Source organism: Geotrypetes seraphini, chromosome 1 (genome assembly GCF_902459505.1).
Source record: "Geotrypetes seraphini chromosome 1, aGeoSer1.1, whole genome shotgun sequence".
Lineage (NCBI taxonomy): Eukaryota > Metazoa > Chordata > Amphibia > Gymnophiona > Dermophiidae > Geotrypetes > Geotrypetes seraphini.
Genome location: NC_047084.1, coordinates 69,554,257 through 69,575,087, shown reverse-complemented (window position 1 = coordinate 69,575,087; position 20,831 = coordinate 69,554,257). Strand labels below are relative to the sequence as shown.

At 41.9% G+C, this 20,831-nt stretch overlaps 1 protein-coding gene across 4 annotated transcripts in view; it reads right to left on the bottom strand.

Annotated features, from left to right (window-relative positions):
- Positions 1 to 20,831, bottom strand: part of NADK2 (NAD kinase 2, mitochondrial) — a 94,500-nt gene that overhangs the window by 17,433 nt on the left and 56,236 nt on the right. The window contains exons 8-11 of one of the 4 annotated variants that reach the window (XM_033932808.1): positions 17,887 to 18,030; positions 7,125 to 7,180; positions 6,987 to 7,040; positions 417 to 544 (exon numbers count right to left, since the gene is read on the bottom strand). In XM_033932808.1, the coding sequence (XP_033788699.1) occupies positions 417 to 544; positions 6,987 to 7,040; positions 7,125 to 7,180; positions 17,887 to 18,030 (382 nt within the window). The remainder of the gene's footprint in view (positions 1 to 416; positions 545 to 6,986; positions 7,041 to 7,124; positions 7,181 to 17,886; positions 18,031 to 20,831) is intronic. The other 3 variants (XM_033932809.1, XM_033932799.1, XM_033932803.1) reach the window with 3 other exon arrangements.

Here is a 20,831-nt window from a genome sequence, read left to right as displayed (position 1 = left end):
TGGGGGGGTCACTCTGAAATAAACAGTCAAATGAGGTACAGCTCCTGAAACCTCAGTCATCAATATCAGTTTATTATGTTTCTCAGATCTAGTTCCTACAAAAGAGTAACGGTGGTTGTTTTATCATAATGTGAAGTAGGTATTCAAAAGGCTTATCTGGGTAAATTTGCGAGTTATGTACCAAGACAAATCTTTGCATTTAAAATTCTTGCTTGGTTGACTGGTTATTCGTTGTCTGGTTAACTTGTTGACTGGAATAAATTTAGCTGTCATTAAGGAGGCAGAATTTAACATTCTTAGGGCACAATTTGAGTTAGGAAACTCGAACGCCTGCTATGCAACAAAATATGCAAAGAAAAGTAATTTAAGATTAATGACATTTTTCCTAATGAGCATTATCTCCATTTTGTCCACACCTACTTTGATGAGAAGCCTCGCTGATGGCTACTTGAGAAAACACGGTTTGCAATGGGTTCTCGGATACTGAACATCATCTTTGGCTCTTCAGGACTGTAGAGCAGAGAGTCATTGTATGCCTTTGTCACTAGAAGAATAAATAAAGGTATTTTTGAGTTCAGGAACACAAAAAGGAGTCATAACTAAATAAAATAAATGTCATTGTATAATTTAAATTAGTGCCTTATTGCTTTCTTTATCTGAAAATATCCAGAGCAGACAACTGTAGAAGAAAAGCTTACAGTCAAACCCAAACAGTTTGAATTATGTCAAATAACCAAAAATGCTCAAAATATATAAAATGACAAGTAATAAAGGAAAAACAAATACTTAACCTAAATTTATTATTCTAACAAAATTTCCTAAACTAATTTATTTATTGGGATTTATTAACAGCCTTTATAAAGAGATTCACCCAAGGCAGTGTACAGCAAGTATAGTTCAACATAAAACTTACAATTTTGTAAACAACCTAACGCAATTTTATATTTTGATGTATTTTAGGGTTTAGCCTTAAATGTTGTTCGTCATTGATGCGATGTGTATGTCATATGCAGTTTGATTTTTATATGTAAGTGTGTAATTTGTTTTACAGTATGTTTTTGATGTGATTTGTATGATAAATGTTATATCTTATTTTGTATGTTATTATGTAACTCACTCTGGATAAAGACAGGCGATAAATAAACAAATAATAGTAAAATGACCAGGTAGACACACAAATACAATAAATGAGATCATCAAAATCAGCAAAATGGCAGCTATGTTGGGAGCTTTAGATATTTCAACTAAATAGACATAAGTTGATGGTTCTGCCGCTGGATCCTCATCTGCCCATGACACGAGAAGGAGTTTCCCTTAGCGTGGGCGGAGGAGGCTATTACATATCTGGGTGTGAAGATACCAAGTGATCGCTGTAAGTTATGTTTATTAATATTTGATATACCGTTTTAAGTTATGTCTGATCAAAGTCACCAGTAGGCTGCAAGTGATGGAGCAGCGTTTGTCTTTAACGAATAGAATCTCTTTATAACATGCTACTGTTGCTCTATTAGTAATACATATTTCAAATGCTGCCTCTCGCTATTTCACAGTTCACCCATAGGCAAATTATTCACATTTTGAATAAATTCCTCTAGCATGTCAAAAAACCTCAGCTAGAATATACAACTGTAGCTTCCCCTTGAGATAAGGGAGGGTTAGGTCTCTTAAATATTCAAATATTTTCTATGGCATGCCAACTGCAGCACCTCAATGATTGGTTTAGAGATATAGCACATTGTTCAGCTACTCTAATACAAACAGTTGGTCGCTCCCTTGCATTTTAGTGTATTATTACATGCGCCTGTGCGACTTTTGTATTCTTTGCTGCAAACTTATCCTATTTACTCTCTGGTGCGATGGATTTGACGGCAGTTATGCTCCTTGTTAAAGCTGCAGGCGGCTGTCTCTCTTCTTCTATCTATTTTGGGTAATCAAGAGTTTGTGCAACTGACAAATGAGGTCGGTTGGATTTCAAAGATGGGCCCTAAAAAAGATTACATACTTGCATCAAGTTCTTGATGAAGAAGGCCTTTTCAGACTTGAAAGCTGAATTTCAACTTTTGCCTCAGGATCTTTTTGCTTATGTAGAAATAGTCAAAATGCCTTTGACATGGCTATACCCTGCCCTCATTAATGCTCTCTTTACATTTGTGTGAGAAAGAATTTAGGCACACTGTTTACAGAAAATATATGAGCTGGGGTAAGACCATTTTGTTTCTCCTTACTGGACTAGCACAAAACAGATTTTTTAGATCTGTAATTTATCAAGTTACTGGGACTCAAACACGAGTCAATGACACCTAACTAAGACCATTTAAAAGTTAATAAAAAAAAATTATTGCCTAAACTGATAACCAGTGTAGTTTATGTAATAATGGGGGAAGGTCTACCATATCTTAAATTCTTAACTATAGGATTTGCCATAGTATTCTGCAGTAACTGCAATCCTGATTTGAACTTTATTGATAGCCCTAAATATTGATATAGCCCAGATGAGATAAAATGGAATGCTTGCACTATAATTCTACAATGTTCTTCATAAAAACAAAGATCCAAGTTGACTGGTCTGGTGCAACTTATAGATCTTCTTACTTTGTGGTTCCATAGTTAAGTTCCACAGTTAAAAGCTGAATCCAAACATACAACTAAAATATTTAATGTGATGTCTGCTAGAACAGTGTTCTTCAACCTTTTTACACCCGTAGACCAGCAGAAAAAAAAAGAATTATTTTATGAACCGGCGAACTACTAGGACTAAAATTTAAAAACCCCGTTTCCACCCCATCTCCGCGAGCTCGGTCCCCACAAATCATCTGATCCCATCCACACAAGCCTCAGTTATGATTTTATATTGAATGTATTTTATTAAAGTATAAAAAGAAACAATATTCTGTACAATTGTCATTTTATAAATACAAATAATTCAGAGCAAGGATCAACAAAACCCCTGTCTCCCCTCCCCTTCACATATATCCCCTCTACTATCAAGAAAACTGAACAAGCCAAATTATTACAGAATGCTACACAGAAATATCATGCTAACAGAATACTGCAGTCACACATGACAGGAATAGTTTTAGGGGAGTGCAACTAGGGCAACTGCCCCCTGGTCAGAGAGTGCCCTAAGCCAGCTGGAAGCTAAAGAAGCACTTCCTGGGTTTTGCAGTCCCCAGTTATGTCTAACACCAGCTCTAGCAGGATATATATTTCAAATCTGATATATTCTAATCACAAAATAGAAATAAAATTATTTTTTTCTACCTTTTGTCGTCTCTGGTTTCTGCTTTCAATCTTCTTTTCACTCTCTTCCTTCCAGCGTCTGCCCTCTGTCTCTTCAATCCAGCATCTGCCCCTTCCATCCACTGTCTGTCCTCTCCCCCTTCCATATGGTATCTGTCTTCTTTCTATGCCCCTCTCCCCTTTCCATCCAGCTTGTACCCTTCTCTCCTTTTTACATGATTCATTCCACCTTCATTGCTCTCTTCATTTCAGCTTCATTGCTCTCTTCATTTTTATCTCTCCTACACCAGATCTATCATCGTTGTCCCTCTCTGCTTATTTTTCTGCTGACCCCTTCCTATCATCAATCTATCTGCTTTCTCATGCCTGTCTCCCCTTCCCCTCCTCTAATCTCTCTGCCAGCTGTTTCCTTCCTTTTTTCATTCTCCCTTCCCTCCTCCTCCTGTCCAGCAGTAACTCTCTTCCCTTCCTCCCCTCCCAGCAGCATCTCTCCTTCTCCCTCTCCAGTAGCAGCTGTCCCTTTTTTTCCTTGCCCAGCAGCTTCCCAGATTCCTTTCCCTCCTCCCCAGATTCCTTTCCCTCCTCCCCTCCCAGAAGCATCTCTCTTTCTCCCTCTCCAGTAGCAGCTGTCCCTTTTTTTCCTTGCCCAGCAGCTTCCCAGATTCCTTTCCCTGGAAAGCATCCCTTCTTCTCCTTCTCCCTCTCCAGTAGCAGCCCTTTTTTTTCCCTTGCCCAGCAGCTTCTGATAGTGGCTTTCTCCCCTCCCAGCAGCTCTTCTTTCTTCCCAGCGCAGCGATTCAGGAAGGCAGCCTCAGGTCCTTTGTTGGGTCGCGACGCCTCCGAGGAAAGAGAAGTTGCATCATCAGAGGCAGCCGTGACTCAGCAAAAGCCCCGAGGCTGCCTTCGTGAATCGCTGCGCTGGGAAGTAAAGGAGAGCTGCAGAGAGGGGAGAAAGCCACTGTCGGAGGCTCCCCAAGATCTCTCCGGCCCAGCGCAGACTAGAGAGTTGCACGGGGACAGAAATCCTACCCGTACCCACCAAAGTCCCACCCGTCCCCGCGAGGAATCCCGCCCGTCCCTATAAACTTCAGAAATAGTTATTTCATTTAATTATGCTACTGAATTAAAGGCTCTGGTAGAAACCCATTTACAAATAAGCAAAAAGAATATTAATTTGGAAATATTAATTGGGAAGAATACATACTTTGTAAACGGGTTTCTACTAGAGCCTCTAATGTTTATAAATTTTTATCAACACAACTAATATACTACTTTATCCTGAAGAAAAAAAAAAAAAGAAATAGAATTCTTTTCCTACCTTTGTAGCCTGGTTTCTGCTTTCCTCATGTTCTCATTCAATTCCTTCTGTCCACTGTCTCTCTTCCCTCTGTGTCTTCCATTTGCTCTGTTACTGTGCCTCTCCCTTTCTCCCCCCTTCCAAATTGGTCTGGCACCCATCTTCTTCCCTCCGCTCCCCCCATAGTCTGGCATCTCTGTCTTCTTCCCTGCCAGCGTCTTCTCCCCACTCTCTCTTCCCCATTTCCTTTCAGCGTCCTTCTCCCCCCATCTTCCCCATGTCCTGTCAATGTCCTTCTCCCCCCTCTGTCTTCCACATGTGCTTTCAGTGTCCTTCTCCCCCCATCTTCCCCATGTCCTTTCAGCGTCCTTCTCCCCCCTCAGTTTTACCCATTTCCCTTAAGCGTCTTTTCTTCTCCACTCCACCTTTCCTCCCTTTCTCCCTCCCTACCCCTTACCTTTGTGGCGCTTCCCCACCCAACCGACAACAGAACAGGCCCGGTCGGACAAACCTCCCTGCCCTGTAGCCGCGGATCTAAATTACCTTCTTACAGTTGTTGTAAGAAGGTAATTTAGATTCGTGGCTACAGGGCAGGGAGGTTTGTCGGACCGGGCCTGTTGTCGGTCGGGGAAGCGCCACAAAAGTAAGGGGACCTGGCCGGCTGTGCTGCATCTAGGGCGGACCGCCCCCCTCCCTTGGTACGCCACTCGAGCCGCGAGGCTACTCTTCTTCTCCTTTCCTGCCCTGCCTGCAGCACAGAGCCGAATGGAAATCTTCCTGACGTCAGCGCTGACGTCGGAGGGAGGGAGGGCTTTGTTTAAGCTCTCCCTCCCCTCCGAAGTTAGCGCTGACGTGAGAAGACTTCCGATCGACTCTGTGCTGCAAGCAGAGCAGGTAGGGAGAACTGCCGCGCGACTGAGTACATCCAGCCCCGCAGGAACCCCGCGACCCTCGGAGGCGTCCCCGCGGGATGCCCATCGTCCCCGTGCAGCTCTCTAGCGCAGACTTCAGATGTTGATCTTGCCGGCCCTGTGCGGACCGGCAAAAATTTCCTGCGGACCGTCACCAGTCCGCGGACCGGCGGTTGAAGAACTGTGTGCTAGAATACTTGCACACAATATAATTTATTATAGGTTTAATATTAGTACAACTACTTAAGCGAAGTAGCTCAGTCTTATTTGCATCCAACTTCAACTTATGAGTAGGCATCCTGTTGTTGACTAGAACAAAATCCTTATTCAAAACCGAATTAAGTTAGATCCATAGTGCCACCTCCTAGTGAAGCCCAAATTTCCAGTATTCACCCCACTTTGATGTTTGATGTTTGCCGTTGTGTGAGTAGCAAATTATCTTTTTCATAAGAATAGCCTTACTGGGTCAAACAAATGGCCATCTAGCCCATCTTCACAGTAGCCAATCCATGTTACTTGTACCTGGCAAAACCCCTAATAGTAGAACCATTCCATGCTACCAATCCAGGACCTTTCCTCCAGGAAATTGTCCGAACCTTTCTTAAAACCAGCTACATTAACTGTTCTTAACACAACCTCTGGCAACATGTTCCAGAGCTTAACTATTCTAAATAAAAAAATATTTCCTCTTATTGGTTTAAAAAATATTTTCTTGTCCCCTAGACTTTGTAATTTTTTGATGGGAGTAAAAAATTTGATCTACTTATACCAGTTCTACTCTGCTCAGGATTTTGTAGACTTCAATCATATCTCCCCTCAGCCGTCTCTTTTCCAAGCTGAAGAGCCCTAACCTTTTTAGTCTTTCCTCATATGAGAGGAGTTCCATCCATCCCCTTTACCACCTTAGTCTCCCTTCTCTAAAACTTTTCTACTTCTGCTATATCTTTCCTGAGATAAGGCGACCAGAATTGAATGAAATGCTCGTGAAGTTTCACCATGGAGCGATACAGAGGCATTATATAACATTCGTAGTGTTGTTAACCATCCCTTTTTTAATAATTCCTAGCATCTTGTTTGCTTAATTGGCTGCCGCTGCAAATTGGGTGGAAGTTTCATCATGTTGTTTACAACAGATCTTTTTCTTGGGCACTAACCCCCAAAGTAAACCCTAACATCTGGTAACTATTATTTGGGTTATTCTTCCCAATGTGCATCATTTTGCATTTGTCCACATTAAATTTTATCTGCCATCTAGATGCCCAGTCTTCCTAAGATCTGCCTGCAATTTTTCACAATCTGCATGTATTTCAACAATTTTGGACAGTTTTAGTGTCATCTGCAAATTTAATCACCTCACTTGTCGTTCCAATTGCCAGATCATTTAGAAAGTAGTTAAATAGCACCAGTTCCAGTACAGATCCCTGCGGAACTCCACTATTTACCCTCCTCCATTGAGAAAAATGGCCATTAACCATACCCTATCTGATAAAACAAGTGCTAAAAATACCTGAATATAGAAAGTGAAAATGTTCACTAACCTTCTTCAATCAACTTTCTGTCCAATGAAACATTCAAATGCTCTTGCTTTTTAGCTATAAACAGAAAGCAGGGACACCATGAAATAGGACAGTTTCTCAAAGGAAAAATAAATTTAATGGTAAGTCATCAATACCTACCGATCTTGAGCACCTCATCCACTGCCTGGAAAGCCATCTTGTTAATATTGTAGGACCTAATGAAAGAAACAGCAGGATTTTTTTTTTTCACTATGGTCTCGTCTTGGGGAAAGCTATATATCCAATGCTTCTCCAAACCAGTCCAGTTTTTGGTAGAGCTACAATGAATAGGCATATATTGGTGTGGCCCAAGGAGGGGTTTGGTGAATTCTAATATACAGAAGCTTGCCCTTTTTAACTAGTTAGTCATCACAACGTCCATACAGTAGGATCTACCATAGTGAAATCTTACTGCCAAAACAAACTTCACAAGAATTACATTCAAAGCAACAGTTCAGGATGTAAAATCCAAGAGATATTAGAAACAAGTGCTAACAAGAGGAGATGCGTTGTCACTGGTAATGGTACTGAAGAGGTGAGAGGAGAGAAGCCACATTATTTTAAATAGCTTTAGGTGCATTTTTCTAGCACAGTCAAAAAACTCAAAGTTTAAAACCCCCCAAATTTTAATTCATTCCATCTAGTCATATAATATTCCTTTCGACCTAATATTTCACTAACCCATGTTAACAGCTTTTTTCACTCAGCCCTATAAGGAGGGAAAAGAAAAGGGGGTAGTATTTGATATACCACCTTTCTGTGGTTACAATCAAAGTGATTTAGATATTATTTCATTTTGTATCTGGGGCAATGAAGAGTTAAACGACTTGCCATTGTACAGAATCATTTCTGGTTGGTTAATTAAGACTATGCACAAACTGCCCTAAGTTTAAGAAATTATTAAAAACTCACTTGTTCGTTGAAGCCTATATGTAGAGGCTGTAATAAGTTTCATGTTCAATTCCTGGAAAAACTACTATTCAAGTTGCCTTTACTTCATGTATATAGGTTGCAGGAAATCTTGTATGTTGTTTGCAGATAAGATGTTTGAAATATATTTTTATGAATAATTACAGCTTGGAAACCGCTTAGAAATTAAGCAGTATACACATTTTTAAAATAAATTTCAATACATTTACTCTTCCCCTTAAAAAATAATAGATCCACAGCTGATCCCAACCTCAAAAACTTAAAACATAAAATTAACTAAACCCCCATCCCCCTTTCCTGGGGCCTACCTTATACTCCCTGGTGGTGACGTCAGGGTTGGTGAAATCTCCAGTGCAAGAGGAGAAATAGCTGCTGTCATGTTATTTCATTCTTCCTCTCAGAGCTATGAGAAGCGAAGGTGTGAACTATTGGGATGGATCCTGCAACACTACACCACTCCTCTACCTCTCTTTTTTTGGGCTTGACTAACACTAATTTTTAAATTATTATTAGAAATGTTAAACAGTTCTTGCATCACAAAATCTGATATGGGTGTCCTTTTAATTGTGCAATACCATGAAATAAGCATTTGACTTTAAGTCCAGTCTTCAATTTCTTGGGGCAGTGGAGGCTACAGATAGCAGCAAATTTGAAGTGCTAAAAAATGGGTACATTTTTCCCTCTATATTCATTAGGGGCAAAGCGTGAATATGGAAAAATTGAGAATAATTTTAAGGGCTGACTCTGACCCACCCCTGCCTCCCTCCTGCTTCCCGGACCTCTCCACACCTTACTTTATGGTCTAGTGGTAAAGTGGGGCAGGAGCAATCTTCCTACGCTGGTGCCCCGTGTACAGCCATCAACAAAAAAGGCTGCCCTGAGTTTCCATGGTCTCACAAAACTATAGGGGAACTCGCAGGAGCTATTTTTGTTGACAGCTCTGCATGGGGCAGGAGCGTAGGAAGATTGCGCCTACCTCACTTCACCACTAGGCCACAAGGTACAGTGTGGAGAGGTCCAGGAGGCAGGGGTGGGCCAGGATTTAGAAACTCGTGAATAACCAAAGTTGCGAGTTCTAAACAGGCAAAATTGGAGGGAGAAGAGTAGTTGCAAATGAAGGCTCATGATACCATAGTCCGAGCAGATCTTGATTTTGGCTAAGTTCAAAACCCAAAGATGGAGGAAGAAACCAGATCAAGAAAGGAAATATTTAAGGTGACTTGCTTCCGAGTCCTTGAACTTCCTCTCACCACAGTGGGGTATGGAAAAGGCCATGGCTAGCATTAATATTTATCTTGGAACTATAGGCATTATTAAAGGGGCACATCACACTGTCTCCTTTAACCCTTTATTTGGCATTGTTACTCAGAAGCAACTTATGTTCCTTTTGGCTCTAATGGGACATCTTAATCTCCAAATGCCTGTTACTTGGCACTGTTGCTCTCGTTCAAAATCAAGTTATGTAAAGCAGCCGTTTCACTATCTGCCAATTAAAGGGTTATGGAAATGCAGACATCAGAATTATCAAAGGTATTACTGCATATTTGGTCGCCTCTCCGTTCCTATGATGCGCCAGCACAGAGACCGCTGGCCTCGGCTCAATGAGCCGCACCATAGAACTGGGCACCAAAACATGCAAAGATTGTGTCAGCTGGATCTAGTGACCTCTACAGCCAGAGACTACAGGGTCTATCTTGGGCACTTTGCGGCAAAAAAAAAAAAAAAAAAAATTCAGCAGACCAGATTAAAAAAAACTAAATGGGCTCGATATGGCCCGCAGGCCGTAGTTTGCCCATGTCTGCAACAGATTGAGTGTGGTCTAAAAAAAAGGAAATCTCTTAGAGAGAGGCTAAAGTCTACAGCTCCCTCTGCTATCCCTAGAAAACAACATAAAGGCACCCTGAGGTGATCAGTAGCTGGTCTATTCTCCAAGGTGCTGTGGAATACTATTGCCACCACAGCTCTAGCCCCTACTGGTATGAGGTACAGGAATCAGGCTTAAGAATTTAACCTGGATCTCTCATGCAGCAGTACAGGGTGCAGCTGCTAAAACATCAGGCCAGTCATGATAATGCTTTTTTTTTCAAATCTAGCACTCAACAGCGGCAGCCTGGCATGCAGACTGGCCAAAAAGAAACAAGTATGTTAAATTTTCCAGTTCAATGCTATTAAGCCAGCTACCTTTTTCAAAACAGTGATGATGCAATAAAAACAATTTATTTAAAAAAATAAAAAGCCACATCAAGTGGACAAACTTTTACAGTCCAACCATACCTGTGTACATCTGATTCTATAGAACGGACCTCTTAGAAAAAAGGTTTGCAAAATTAAATATGTGTAAAGACCACGAGGAAAAGGCTTTTATAACACTGTGCAGCAAATAGTAGATAATTTATTGAAGGATAAAACATGGCCACGTTTCACCTAAAGACAGGATGTTTCAGGGGCTTACAACTAGAGGCAATCTACAAAAACTTCTTCCCTGTAGAACAGTGGTCTCAAACTCAAACCCTTTGCAGGGCCACATTTGGGATTTGTAGGTACTTGGAGGGCCTCAGAGAAAATAGTCTTATTGAAGAAATGACAATTTTGCATGAGGTAAAACTCTTTATAGTTTATAAATCTTTCCTTTTGGCTAAGTCTTAATAATAATATTGTAATTTATAGTTAGAGACATATGATCAAGAAACTGTTTTATTTTACTTTTGTGATTATGGTAAACATACCGAGGGCATCAAAATAGTACCTGGCGGGCAGCATGTGACCCACGGGCCACGAATTTGAGACCACTGCTCTAGAACTATCGAAGCTTTGCACAATTGCTGCCGACTACTGAGGCTACCATGCCAAGCTTCGATAATTCTAGAGGGAAGTAGTTTTTGTTGACTGCCTCTAGTTGTAAGTACCTCTGACTCAGCCTATGTTTAGATAAAATATGACCAAAAAACTCTAAAGAAACTTCCAAAATTATAATATAACAAAACAAAGAGCACTGGCATGCCACGCCCTCAGAAAGGCTTTATGAATGATAGATTATGGATAGCCCTGAGATTCAAATTACTTTTGAAAGAGGCAAAATATTCACTAAAGTTCACCATAAACCCACAACAAGGAATAATTTTTTGTCTTGCTAGTTGTCATAAAAGACGTTTAAAATCTGCTATTCCCATTGGTCAATTTCTACAGGCTAGAAGAATTTGCACCACAGATGCCGACTTTAAAAGGGAGGCTAAGATTTTACAAGAAAATTTGAATCTCGGGGCTATCCAAAATCTATCATTCACAAAGCCTATCTGAGAGTGTGGCATACCAATAGGGATCTCTTGCTTATTTAAAGGACTAAGGAATCATCTTCTAATCCTATTTGTGTCCTTTCTCATTCCACTCAATCTTCAAGGGTGGCTCAGAGTACGCGTACCCACTGGCATGTCCTCCAACTTTTCAAGACAATCCATGTATTGCGTTCGAGAATATTTGGTGTCTTCTGATTTAGATTTTACACCCCGTCGTTCATTGGCCAAATATAATCATTTCCCTTGTGGCCGGTGCTCTTTTTGTGAGACTTCTGTCACAGGAGCTGAATGGATTCATCTTATCACCGGGAGGTCATACAAATTATGTTCTGTGACATCATGCACTTCTACTTTTGTAATCTATGTGATTTTGTGCCCCTGTAAGATGATATATGTGGGCTGTACCACCCGGGTGATTAAGAAGACACTGACAGAACACCGTAGCTATCTTAAGACAGCTAAACACACGGCTCCTTTGGTCACCGAGGCACAAAATCTGTATACTACGTATCAACAAGGGATCCAAGAGGAAAAAGAACAAAGAACCGGCATGGCTCACTGTAGAGGTGAAGGAAGCTATCAGAGACAAGAAAACTTCATTTAAGGAATGGAAAAGGTCAAAAATGGATGAAAACTGTAACAAGCACAAACAACATCAACGCAGGTGCCCTTAAGGTGGTAAAAGGGGCCAAAAGAGACTACGAGGAAAAAATAGCCAAGGAGGCGAAGAACTTCAAGCCATTCTTTTGATATATTAAGGGGAAACGACCCTGCAAAGGAAGTGGTGGGACCGTTGGATGACCATGGAATGAAGGGAGCGCTAAAGGAGGACAAAGCAATTGCTGACACACTGAACACATTTTTTTGCATCTGTATTTACCGAAGAAGATGTACACAGCATACCGGAATCCATCAGGCTATATGCTGGAAACGAAGACGGAAAGCTGACAGGATTGATGGTCAGTCTAGAGGAGGTATATAGGCAGATTGATAGGCTTAAGAGCGATAAATCCCCGGGACCGGATGGCATCCATCCGAGGGTCATCAAGGAACTGAAAGGGACCATAGCTGAACTGCTTCAACTAATAGCCAATCTGTCGATCAAATCGGGAAAGATTCCAGAAGACTGGAAGGTGGCGAATGTTACATCGATCTTCAAGAAAGGTTCGAGGGGAGATCCGGGGAACTACAGTGAGTCTGACCTCGGTACCGGGAAAGATGGTAGAGTTACTAATAAAGGACAGCATCATTGATCACCTTGATGGACACGGGCTGATGAGGACAAGTCAGCACGGTTTTAGCAAAGGCAGATCGTGTTTGATGAACTTGCTGCACTTCTTTGAGGGAGTAAACAGACAGATAGACAAGGGCGATCCAGTCGACATTGTATATCTGGATTTTCAGAAGGCGTTCGACAAGGTTCCGCATGAACGACTACTTCGGAAAATTGCAAGCCATGGAATTGAGGGTGAAATACTCACGTGGATTAAAAACTGGCTGGAGCATAGGAAACAGAGTGGGGGTAAATGGACAATACTCGGACTGGAAGAGCATCACCAGTGGGGTGCCGCAGGGCTCGGTGCTTGGACCTGTGTTCTTTAACATCTTTATAAATGATCTGGACATAGGTACGACGAGCGAGGTGATTAAATTTGCGGATGATACAAAGTTATTCAGAGTAGTAAAGACGCAGGGGGATTGCGAAGATTGCAACGTGACATAATCAAGCTCGAGGAATTGGCATTGACATGGCAGATGAGGTTCAACGTGGATAAGTGTAAAGTGATGCATGTCGGTAACAAAAATCTCATGCACGAATACAGGATGTCCGGGGCAATACTTGGAGTCGATGAAGCCGTCCACACAATGTGCGGCGGCAGCAAAAAGGGCAAACAGAATGCTAGGAATGATAAAGAAGGAGATTACGAACAGATCGTAGAAGGTTATCATGCTGCTGTACCAGGCCATGGTACGCCCTTACCTGGAGTACTGCGTCCAGCACTAGTCTCCGTACATGAAGGACACAATACTACTCGAAAGGGTCCAGAGAAGAGTGACTAAGATGGTTAAGGGGCTGGAGGAGCTGCCGTACAGCGAAAGATTAAAGAAACTAGGCCTCTTCTCCCTCGAACAGAGGAGATTGAGAGGGGACATGATCGAAACATTCAAGGTACTGAAGGGGATAGACTTAGTAGATAAGGACAGGTTGTTCACTCTCTCCAAGGTAGGGAGAACAAGAGAGCACTCTCTAAAGTTGAAAGGGGATAGATTCCGTACAAACGTAAGGAAGTTCTTCTTCACCCAGAGAGTGGTAGAAAGCTGGAACGCTCTTCCAGAGGCTGTTATAGGGAAAAACACCCTCCAAGGATTCAAGACAAAGTTAGACAAGTTTCTGCTGAACAGGAACGTGCGCTGGTGGGGCTAGTCTCAGTTAGGATGCTGGTCTTGGACCAGAGGGTCACTGCGTGAGCGGACAGCTGGGCATGATGTACCACTGGTCTGACTCAGCAGTGACAATTCTTATGTTCTCTTATAATATTCAACAGCACCATACATTTGCTGATCTCAGCTGGTGTGCATTAGAACAAATACCTGCCTCCTTCAAAGGCGACAAAATTTCTCATCTTTTGAAGAGAGAATTTTTGGATCTTTCATCTCAAAGCCTATTATTCTCCTATTGGTTTGAATGAAAATGTGGATAAATGTTTTCAACTTAATTCTCACTAATTTTTTCTTATTTTTTTCAGTTTCTCTTATTTTTTTGTTTTTACGTTGTGATGTTAATTGTGACGTCATCGCATTTCAGAGTATGTTACTCACACGGAATTTCCAAGGTGTCTCAAAGCTTCAGTCGCCACTTCTCCAGCCATTATGATCGGCGTTAGGGTAGAGGTTAGAGCTTTCATTTATTAAGAAGATTTCTTCTACGATGTGTCTCCAACCTGGATTTAACTGAATGTTTCAGTTCCTGAAGAAGTTTGCAAAACGGAGCTCTGTCGAGCCGAGACAACCATTTGTTGGAATTCAGATAAGCCTAATGAATGAACTGAATGGACTATGATTTGTGACCATTGTGTGTTGGGACTTATACAAGAATTTTGAATGAAATATTTCTTTCATATCTTTTTAGAATTTCTGCACTATAGCATTTTTGATATATTTTTGAAACTTATTCATTCAAGGGGCGGGGCTTTTTGAGCCACATTTCCTGCCCTTTATTTTGCTCTTAAAGCCTTTCACTGAGCGTTTATTTGCATCAATTATTTATCATTATAGAGAATGAATAACGTACAGGGCAGCAGTTAAGAACATAAGTTTTGCCTCTGATGGGTCAGACCAGGGGTCCGTCGTGCCCAGAAGCCCGCTCCTGCGGCAGCCCTCGAGGTCCTTGACCTGTAAGTTCCCACCACCTGAATTGTTTATGCCCTAATCCTGATGTACCCTGTATAGTACCCCTCTATCTATACCCTGTAATCCCTTTCTCCTTCAAGAAGTCATCCAGGCCCTTTTTGAAACCCATTATTGTACTCTGTCCTATCACCTCTCCTGGAAGCGCATTCCAAGTGTCCACCACCCTCTGAGTGAAGAAGTACTTCCTAGCATTCGTCTTGAATCTATCTCCTTTCAGTTTTTCTGAATGCCCTCTTGTTTTTGATGTCCCCACTAGCCTGAAGAATCTGTCCCTCTCCACCTTCTCTATACCTTTCATGATTTTATAGGTCTCTATCATGTCCCCTCTAAGTCTCCGCTTTTCCAGGGTAAAGAGCCCCAGCTTCTCCAGCCTTTCGGTATATGCAAGGTTTTCCATGCCCTTAAATCATTTTTGTTGCTCCTCTCTGGACCCTCTCAAGCATCACCATATCCTTCTTAAGGTGCGGCGACCAGTATTGGACGCAGTACTCCAGATGCGGGTGCACCATTGCTCTATACAGCGGCAGGATAACTTCCTTCGTTCTGGTAGGGATACCTTTTTTGATAATGCCCAACATTCTGTTCGCCTTTTTTGAGGCCGCTGCACATTGTGCCGCTAGCTTCATCGTTGTATCCACCAATACCCCCAAGTCTTTTTCAAGGTTGCCTTAACCCAATACCTTCCCTCCCATCGTATAGCTGTAAGAACATAAGAACATAAGCAGTGCCTCCGCCGGGTCAGACCATAGGTCCATCCCGCCCAGCAGTCCGCTCCCGCGGCGGCCCGAACAGGTCACGGCCTGTCTGAATCATCAGAAGGGGCTCCCTTGCCACCTTGGTTTCCCATTTAAGTCCTGCCTTCCTATCGAAGTCCTAGCCCTCCGGTCTTGCACATGCACGACCTGGTTGGATTTCTATACTTATTACCTAGTTAGCTTTCTATACCTGTGTTACATCCCAGCACCTCTCTCAGTATCCCACGATCCCCCTATCCCTCAGGAATCCGTCCAATCCCTGTTTGAATCCTTGTACCGTACTCTGCCTGATCACTTCCTCCGGTAGCGCATTCCAAGTGTCCACGACCCTTTGTGTGAAAAAGAACTTCCTTGCATTTGTTCTGAACCTATCTCCCTTCAGTTTTTCCGAATGCCCCCTCGTGCCTGTTGACCCCTTCAGCCTGAAGAATCTGTCCCTATCCACCCTCTCTATGCCCCTCATGATCTTGAAGGTCTCTATCATATCTCCCCTGAGCCTCCTTTTTTCCAGAGAGAAGAGCCCCAGCCTATCCAACCTCTCGGCGTACGGGCAGTGTTCCAGCCCTCTTACCAGTTTCGTTGCTCTCCTTTGGACTCTCTCGAGTACCGCCATGTCCTTCTTGAGGTACGGCGACCAATATTGAACGCAGTATTCTAGATGTGGACGCACCATCGCTCGATACAATGGCATGATGACTTCCCGCGTCCTGGTTGTTATGCCCCTCTTTATGATGCCCAGCATCCTGTTGGCTTTTTTCGAGGCTGCTGCGCACTGTGCAGATGGCCTCAGTGATGCATCCACCAGCACACCCAAGTCTCTCTCAAGACTGCTGTCTCCCAACAATGCCCCTCCCAATTTGTAGTTGAACAACGGGTTCTTTTTCCCTATATGCATGACCTTGCATTTTTCCACGTTAAAGCGCACATCGAGTTCTTTTTCCCTATGTGCAAGACTTTACATTTCTCTACATTGAAGCTCATCTGCCATCTATTTGCCCACTCACCCAACTTGTTCAGGCCACTTTGTAGATCTTTGCATTCCTCAACAGTTCTGACCCTATTGGAGAGTTTTGTGTCATCCGCGAATTTTATAACTTCACACTTCGTCCCTGTTTCCATGTCATTAATGAATATATTGAACAGCACCAGTCCCAGCACTGACCCCTGTGGGACACCACTCGTGATCCCTTTCCAGTCAGAGTAGTGTCCCTTAACTCCTACCCTCTGCTTTCTGTCCACCATAAAAAGTTACTAACGTATCAAATTTAGGCCCGTACTGAGTGTCTCTCATTTACTAATTCTTATTCATTTATAGCCAGTGGATGTTCTTTGAAAGCTCTATACAGGGTACTGCCAATACTCTTGTTAGGTATAATGTGGGCAGCCTATCTTTAGGCAAAATGTGGTCACGACAGGTGTAGATTTTTTATCCTTCAATAAATTACCTTCTATTTGCTTTGTATGCTCGGTCTGCTTTTTATCTGCACCATGCCAGCATTTTGCAGAATACCGCCTCTTATCTGTTAGCCACATGCATAAATACACATGATTTTTAGATAGGTGTTTAGGCAGGGTGCAAGAAAGGCTAAAAGCACTGTCTGCATATATATTTTTGGAGCAGGCTATTTTTGATGTATTGTAATTGAAATCACCCATTATAATACTGTTGCCCAATTCTCAGCTTTCCTAATCTCTGAAAACATTTCATCTGTCTGCTCATTTTGTCCCGGGGGATGGTAGTATAACCCTACCTTTATATTCCTTTCCTTCACGCATGGAATTTCTATCCATATGGATTCCACACTGCTATCTATGTAATGCAGAATGTTTATTTTGACTCAACCCCCCCCCCCCCCCCCCAATCTGATCTACTCTATCCTTGCGATATAATTTGTACCCAGGTAATAGTGTCCCATTGATTGTCCTCCTTCCACCAGGTCTCTGAGATGCCTATTATATCTACCTCATCATTCAGTGCTATATACTCTAACTCTCCTATTTAATTTTTTACACTTGTAGCATTTGTATACAGACACTTCAAATTGTGTTTTTTTCTCGTAATTACAGGTTGATGAGAAGACAAGGAAAATTTGAGTCTTTTATTCTGCCTTCCTCTTAAACCCTCCTGGCTTTCTTTCACCATTATTGAAACCTCTCTACTGGGACTCCCTAAATATCCTGTTTCAATAGTATCCTTCAAAGATACCTCACACCGAATCATCAGCTCCTGTCGGCTTTCCCCCGCTCTCAGTTTAAAAGCTGCTCCATCTCCTTTTTAAACTTTAGTGCCAGCAGCAGCCAGATAGTTCAGTTTACCAGCTTCTCTTTCATTTTTGTGTCTCTGGGGAGAAACCTCTCAGAAATCAAACTTTGTATACTTTCTATTAAAGTGCTTCCCAATTAGAAACAGAACTCAACAGAGAACAAAGAAATAAATTGATAACAAAAGCCTAGCAATTCGATATTAAGACCAAAACACAACAAACAACTCACCAGGCTTTTGATCCAGTTCCTGTGCATACATTCAAACCAGAGCTCTTCTGCTTCTCCCAAGGACCATCATCCACTGAAATCTCATAATAAGAGGCCCTATGAAGCGAGAAGTTAAAACGGGGTTTGCAGGATTTATAGTTCACCCTAAGTAAGATAGAACACAGTACTGTATCAGCTGTGCAGTGTTCTGAAAGGCTTCAGGCTTTAAGCTATTTAAGTATTTTTTAAAATTGCCCAGCATACATTGCAAATTTGAGGAGGGTTTTGCTAGCAAATGGGGAAGTTTTGGGGCTTCTAAGGCCAAGCTTGATGGCTATGTGCATCATCATTAATATTCATTGTAACCAACTCTGATGCCTTTTGATTTCTTGTTTTCTTGTAGTTGACATATTTATACAAAAAAAAAAAGTTGAGATTTGAACTAAAAAAAAATTACACAGCAATATATTGATCTTAATACAAACTAATAACAGAACATTATCTTTTCTCAACCATCTTCTCCCCTCCAGGCAGCTTTCTATCCATTCCCTTCTTCCCTAGCCTCCCTTATAAGACCCTTTCATTCTTACAAAACCGCTAGAAGTCTTGGCAGCCATTTTCAGCACCAAGAGTGCACAGGCAAGAGTGAGTGAGAATCGCTCCTGCCCCAGCACCCTGCTAGACCACCAGAGATGCATGCTAGGCCTAGGGATCTTACCGTTTGGTCCAAGAGGGGTTTGGGACTCTTTGGGGTGGTGGAAGAGGGAGGGAGGGATGCGCTGACTGCAGGGGGGGCTGACTGTGGGTCATATTAAAACAGTCAGACACTCCCACTCAGTGATAATTTGAATTACCTGATGATTACTTGACACTTCCTGTTTGGATGACTTCAGTGAAAAATAGTAAGTTTGATTCTTAAGTCACATCTAACAGAAAACGGTTTAAGCAGGAACCAAGCACTCCTGAAAAGATGATATTGAAGCATGCAGAATCTCAGATTGATTTACTGATTAAGGAAATGTGTTTCTTCAAATAAATCATGCCCAAGAAAGTTGGAAAAAACTAAGCTTGTTCGCTCCAAAACCGAGACTTTAATCGCTCAATTTGCTGATGCCCAGCACCGTATAGATGCTTTAGAAGAACAAATACAGAGAATAATAATAACAACAGCAGCTTATATACCACAATACCGTGAAGTTCTATGCGGTTTACAAAGATTAAGCAAAGGTACAAATTGATTGACTTTAAGAGGGGAGGAAGAAAGAGGCTTAATAGGACAGGAAATCCATTTCTGAGGAGGGAGTGATCAATAGAACAAGTTAATCACTATAGAGGGGAGAGAGAAGAAAGGATCAGTGACGTTTCTGGAATCCAATGGATTACAGGATTCAAGACAACATGGATTCACTAGAGGTAGGTCTTCTCAGACAAATCTGATCAATTTCTTTGCCTGGGTGACCAGAGAATTGGATAGAGGGAGTGCGCTAGATGCGATATAGATTTTAGCAAAGCCTTCAACAGTGTTCCACACAGGCATCTAATAAGCTTAGTGCCCTCAGTAAGGGCTCCAAAGTGATTGACTGTTCAGAAACTGGTTGAGTGGAAGGTGACAAGAGTAGTGGTCAATGGAGATCACGCTGAGGAAAAAAAGTTACCAGCGGTGTGCCTCAAGGTTCGGTTCCTGGGCCTGTTCTTTTTAACATTTTTGTAAGTGATATTGCTGAAGGGTTGTCAGATAAGATTTGTCTCTTTATGGTTCATAGTGCAGCGCTTTAGACAGGAGATTTTTATGCCTGTTCATTTTTTATTTTATTTTATCCATTCTGGGTTTTTTGATACTCCACATTTGGGACCCCTGAGGAAGGAGTGTTTCTTTGAAACATGGACCGTGTCGGGTCCGTCCACCTGAATCTTAGGACCAGTTTTTTGGCTATTATTACTGTTGTTTATGTATTGGTATATATGTTTTTAAGATTTTTGCTATTTTAATAAATTCCTGCAGTTTTGTTTTGGTTTTCTTTATGGATGATACCCAAATCTGCAAAAGATTAGACACCCCTTATGTTGTGAACAATACGAGGAAGGACCTAGCGAAGCTTGAAGAATGGTCTGAAGTTTGGCAGCTAAGATGTTAAAAAATGCAAGGTCATGCTTTTGGGTTGCAAAAACCCAAGGGAACCATACAGTTCAGGGGGTGAAGAATTTTTGTGCATAAAAGAGGAGCGGGACTTGGGTGTTATATGTGATCTTAAGGTGATCAAACAGGTTGAAAAGGCGATGGCAAAAGGTAGGATGCTAGAGAGAATAGGGAGAGGTATGGCCAGTAGAAAAAAGGAGGTATTGATGCCACTGTATAAGACTGGCGAGAACTAATTTAGAATATTGTGTACAATTCTGGAAATAACACTTTCAAAAAGATATAAACAGGATGGAATCGGAGGCTACTAAAATAGTCGGTGGTCATCATAAGACATATGGGGACAGACTTACAGATCTTAATATGTATACTTTGGAGGAAAGGCAGGCGAGGGGAGATATGATAGAGGCACTTAAATACTTATGTGGCATAAATGTGCATGAGGCAAGTCTCTTATTTGAAAGGAAGCTCTGGAATGAAAGGGAATAGGATGAAGTTAGAGGTGATAGGCTCAGGAGTAATCTAAGGAAATACCTTTTTTTTTTTTTTTTCCAGAAAGTGTGGTGGATGTGTAGAATAGTCTCCTGGTAGAGGTGGTGGAGACAAGAGACTGTGGGGCATATTTACAAAAGCACTTTAAGTTCCACTGTAACCTATGGAACTTTGTAAATCTAAGTGCTTTGAAAATGAGCCCCCATGCCTGAATTCAAGAAAGCGTGGGACAGGCACATGGGATATCTTAGGGAAAGAAGGAGATAGTGGATGCTGCAGATAGGCAAATTGGATGGGCCATTTGGCCTCTATCTGCCATTATGTTTCTATGATCAAT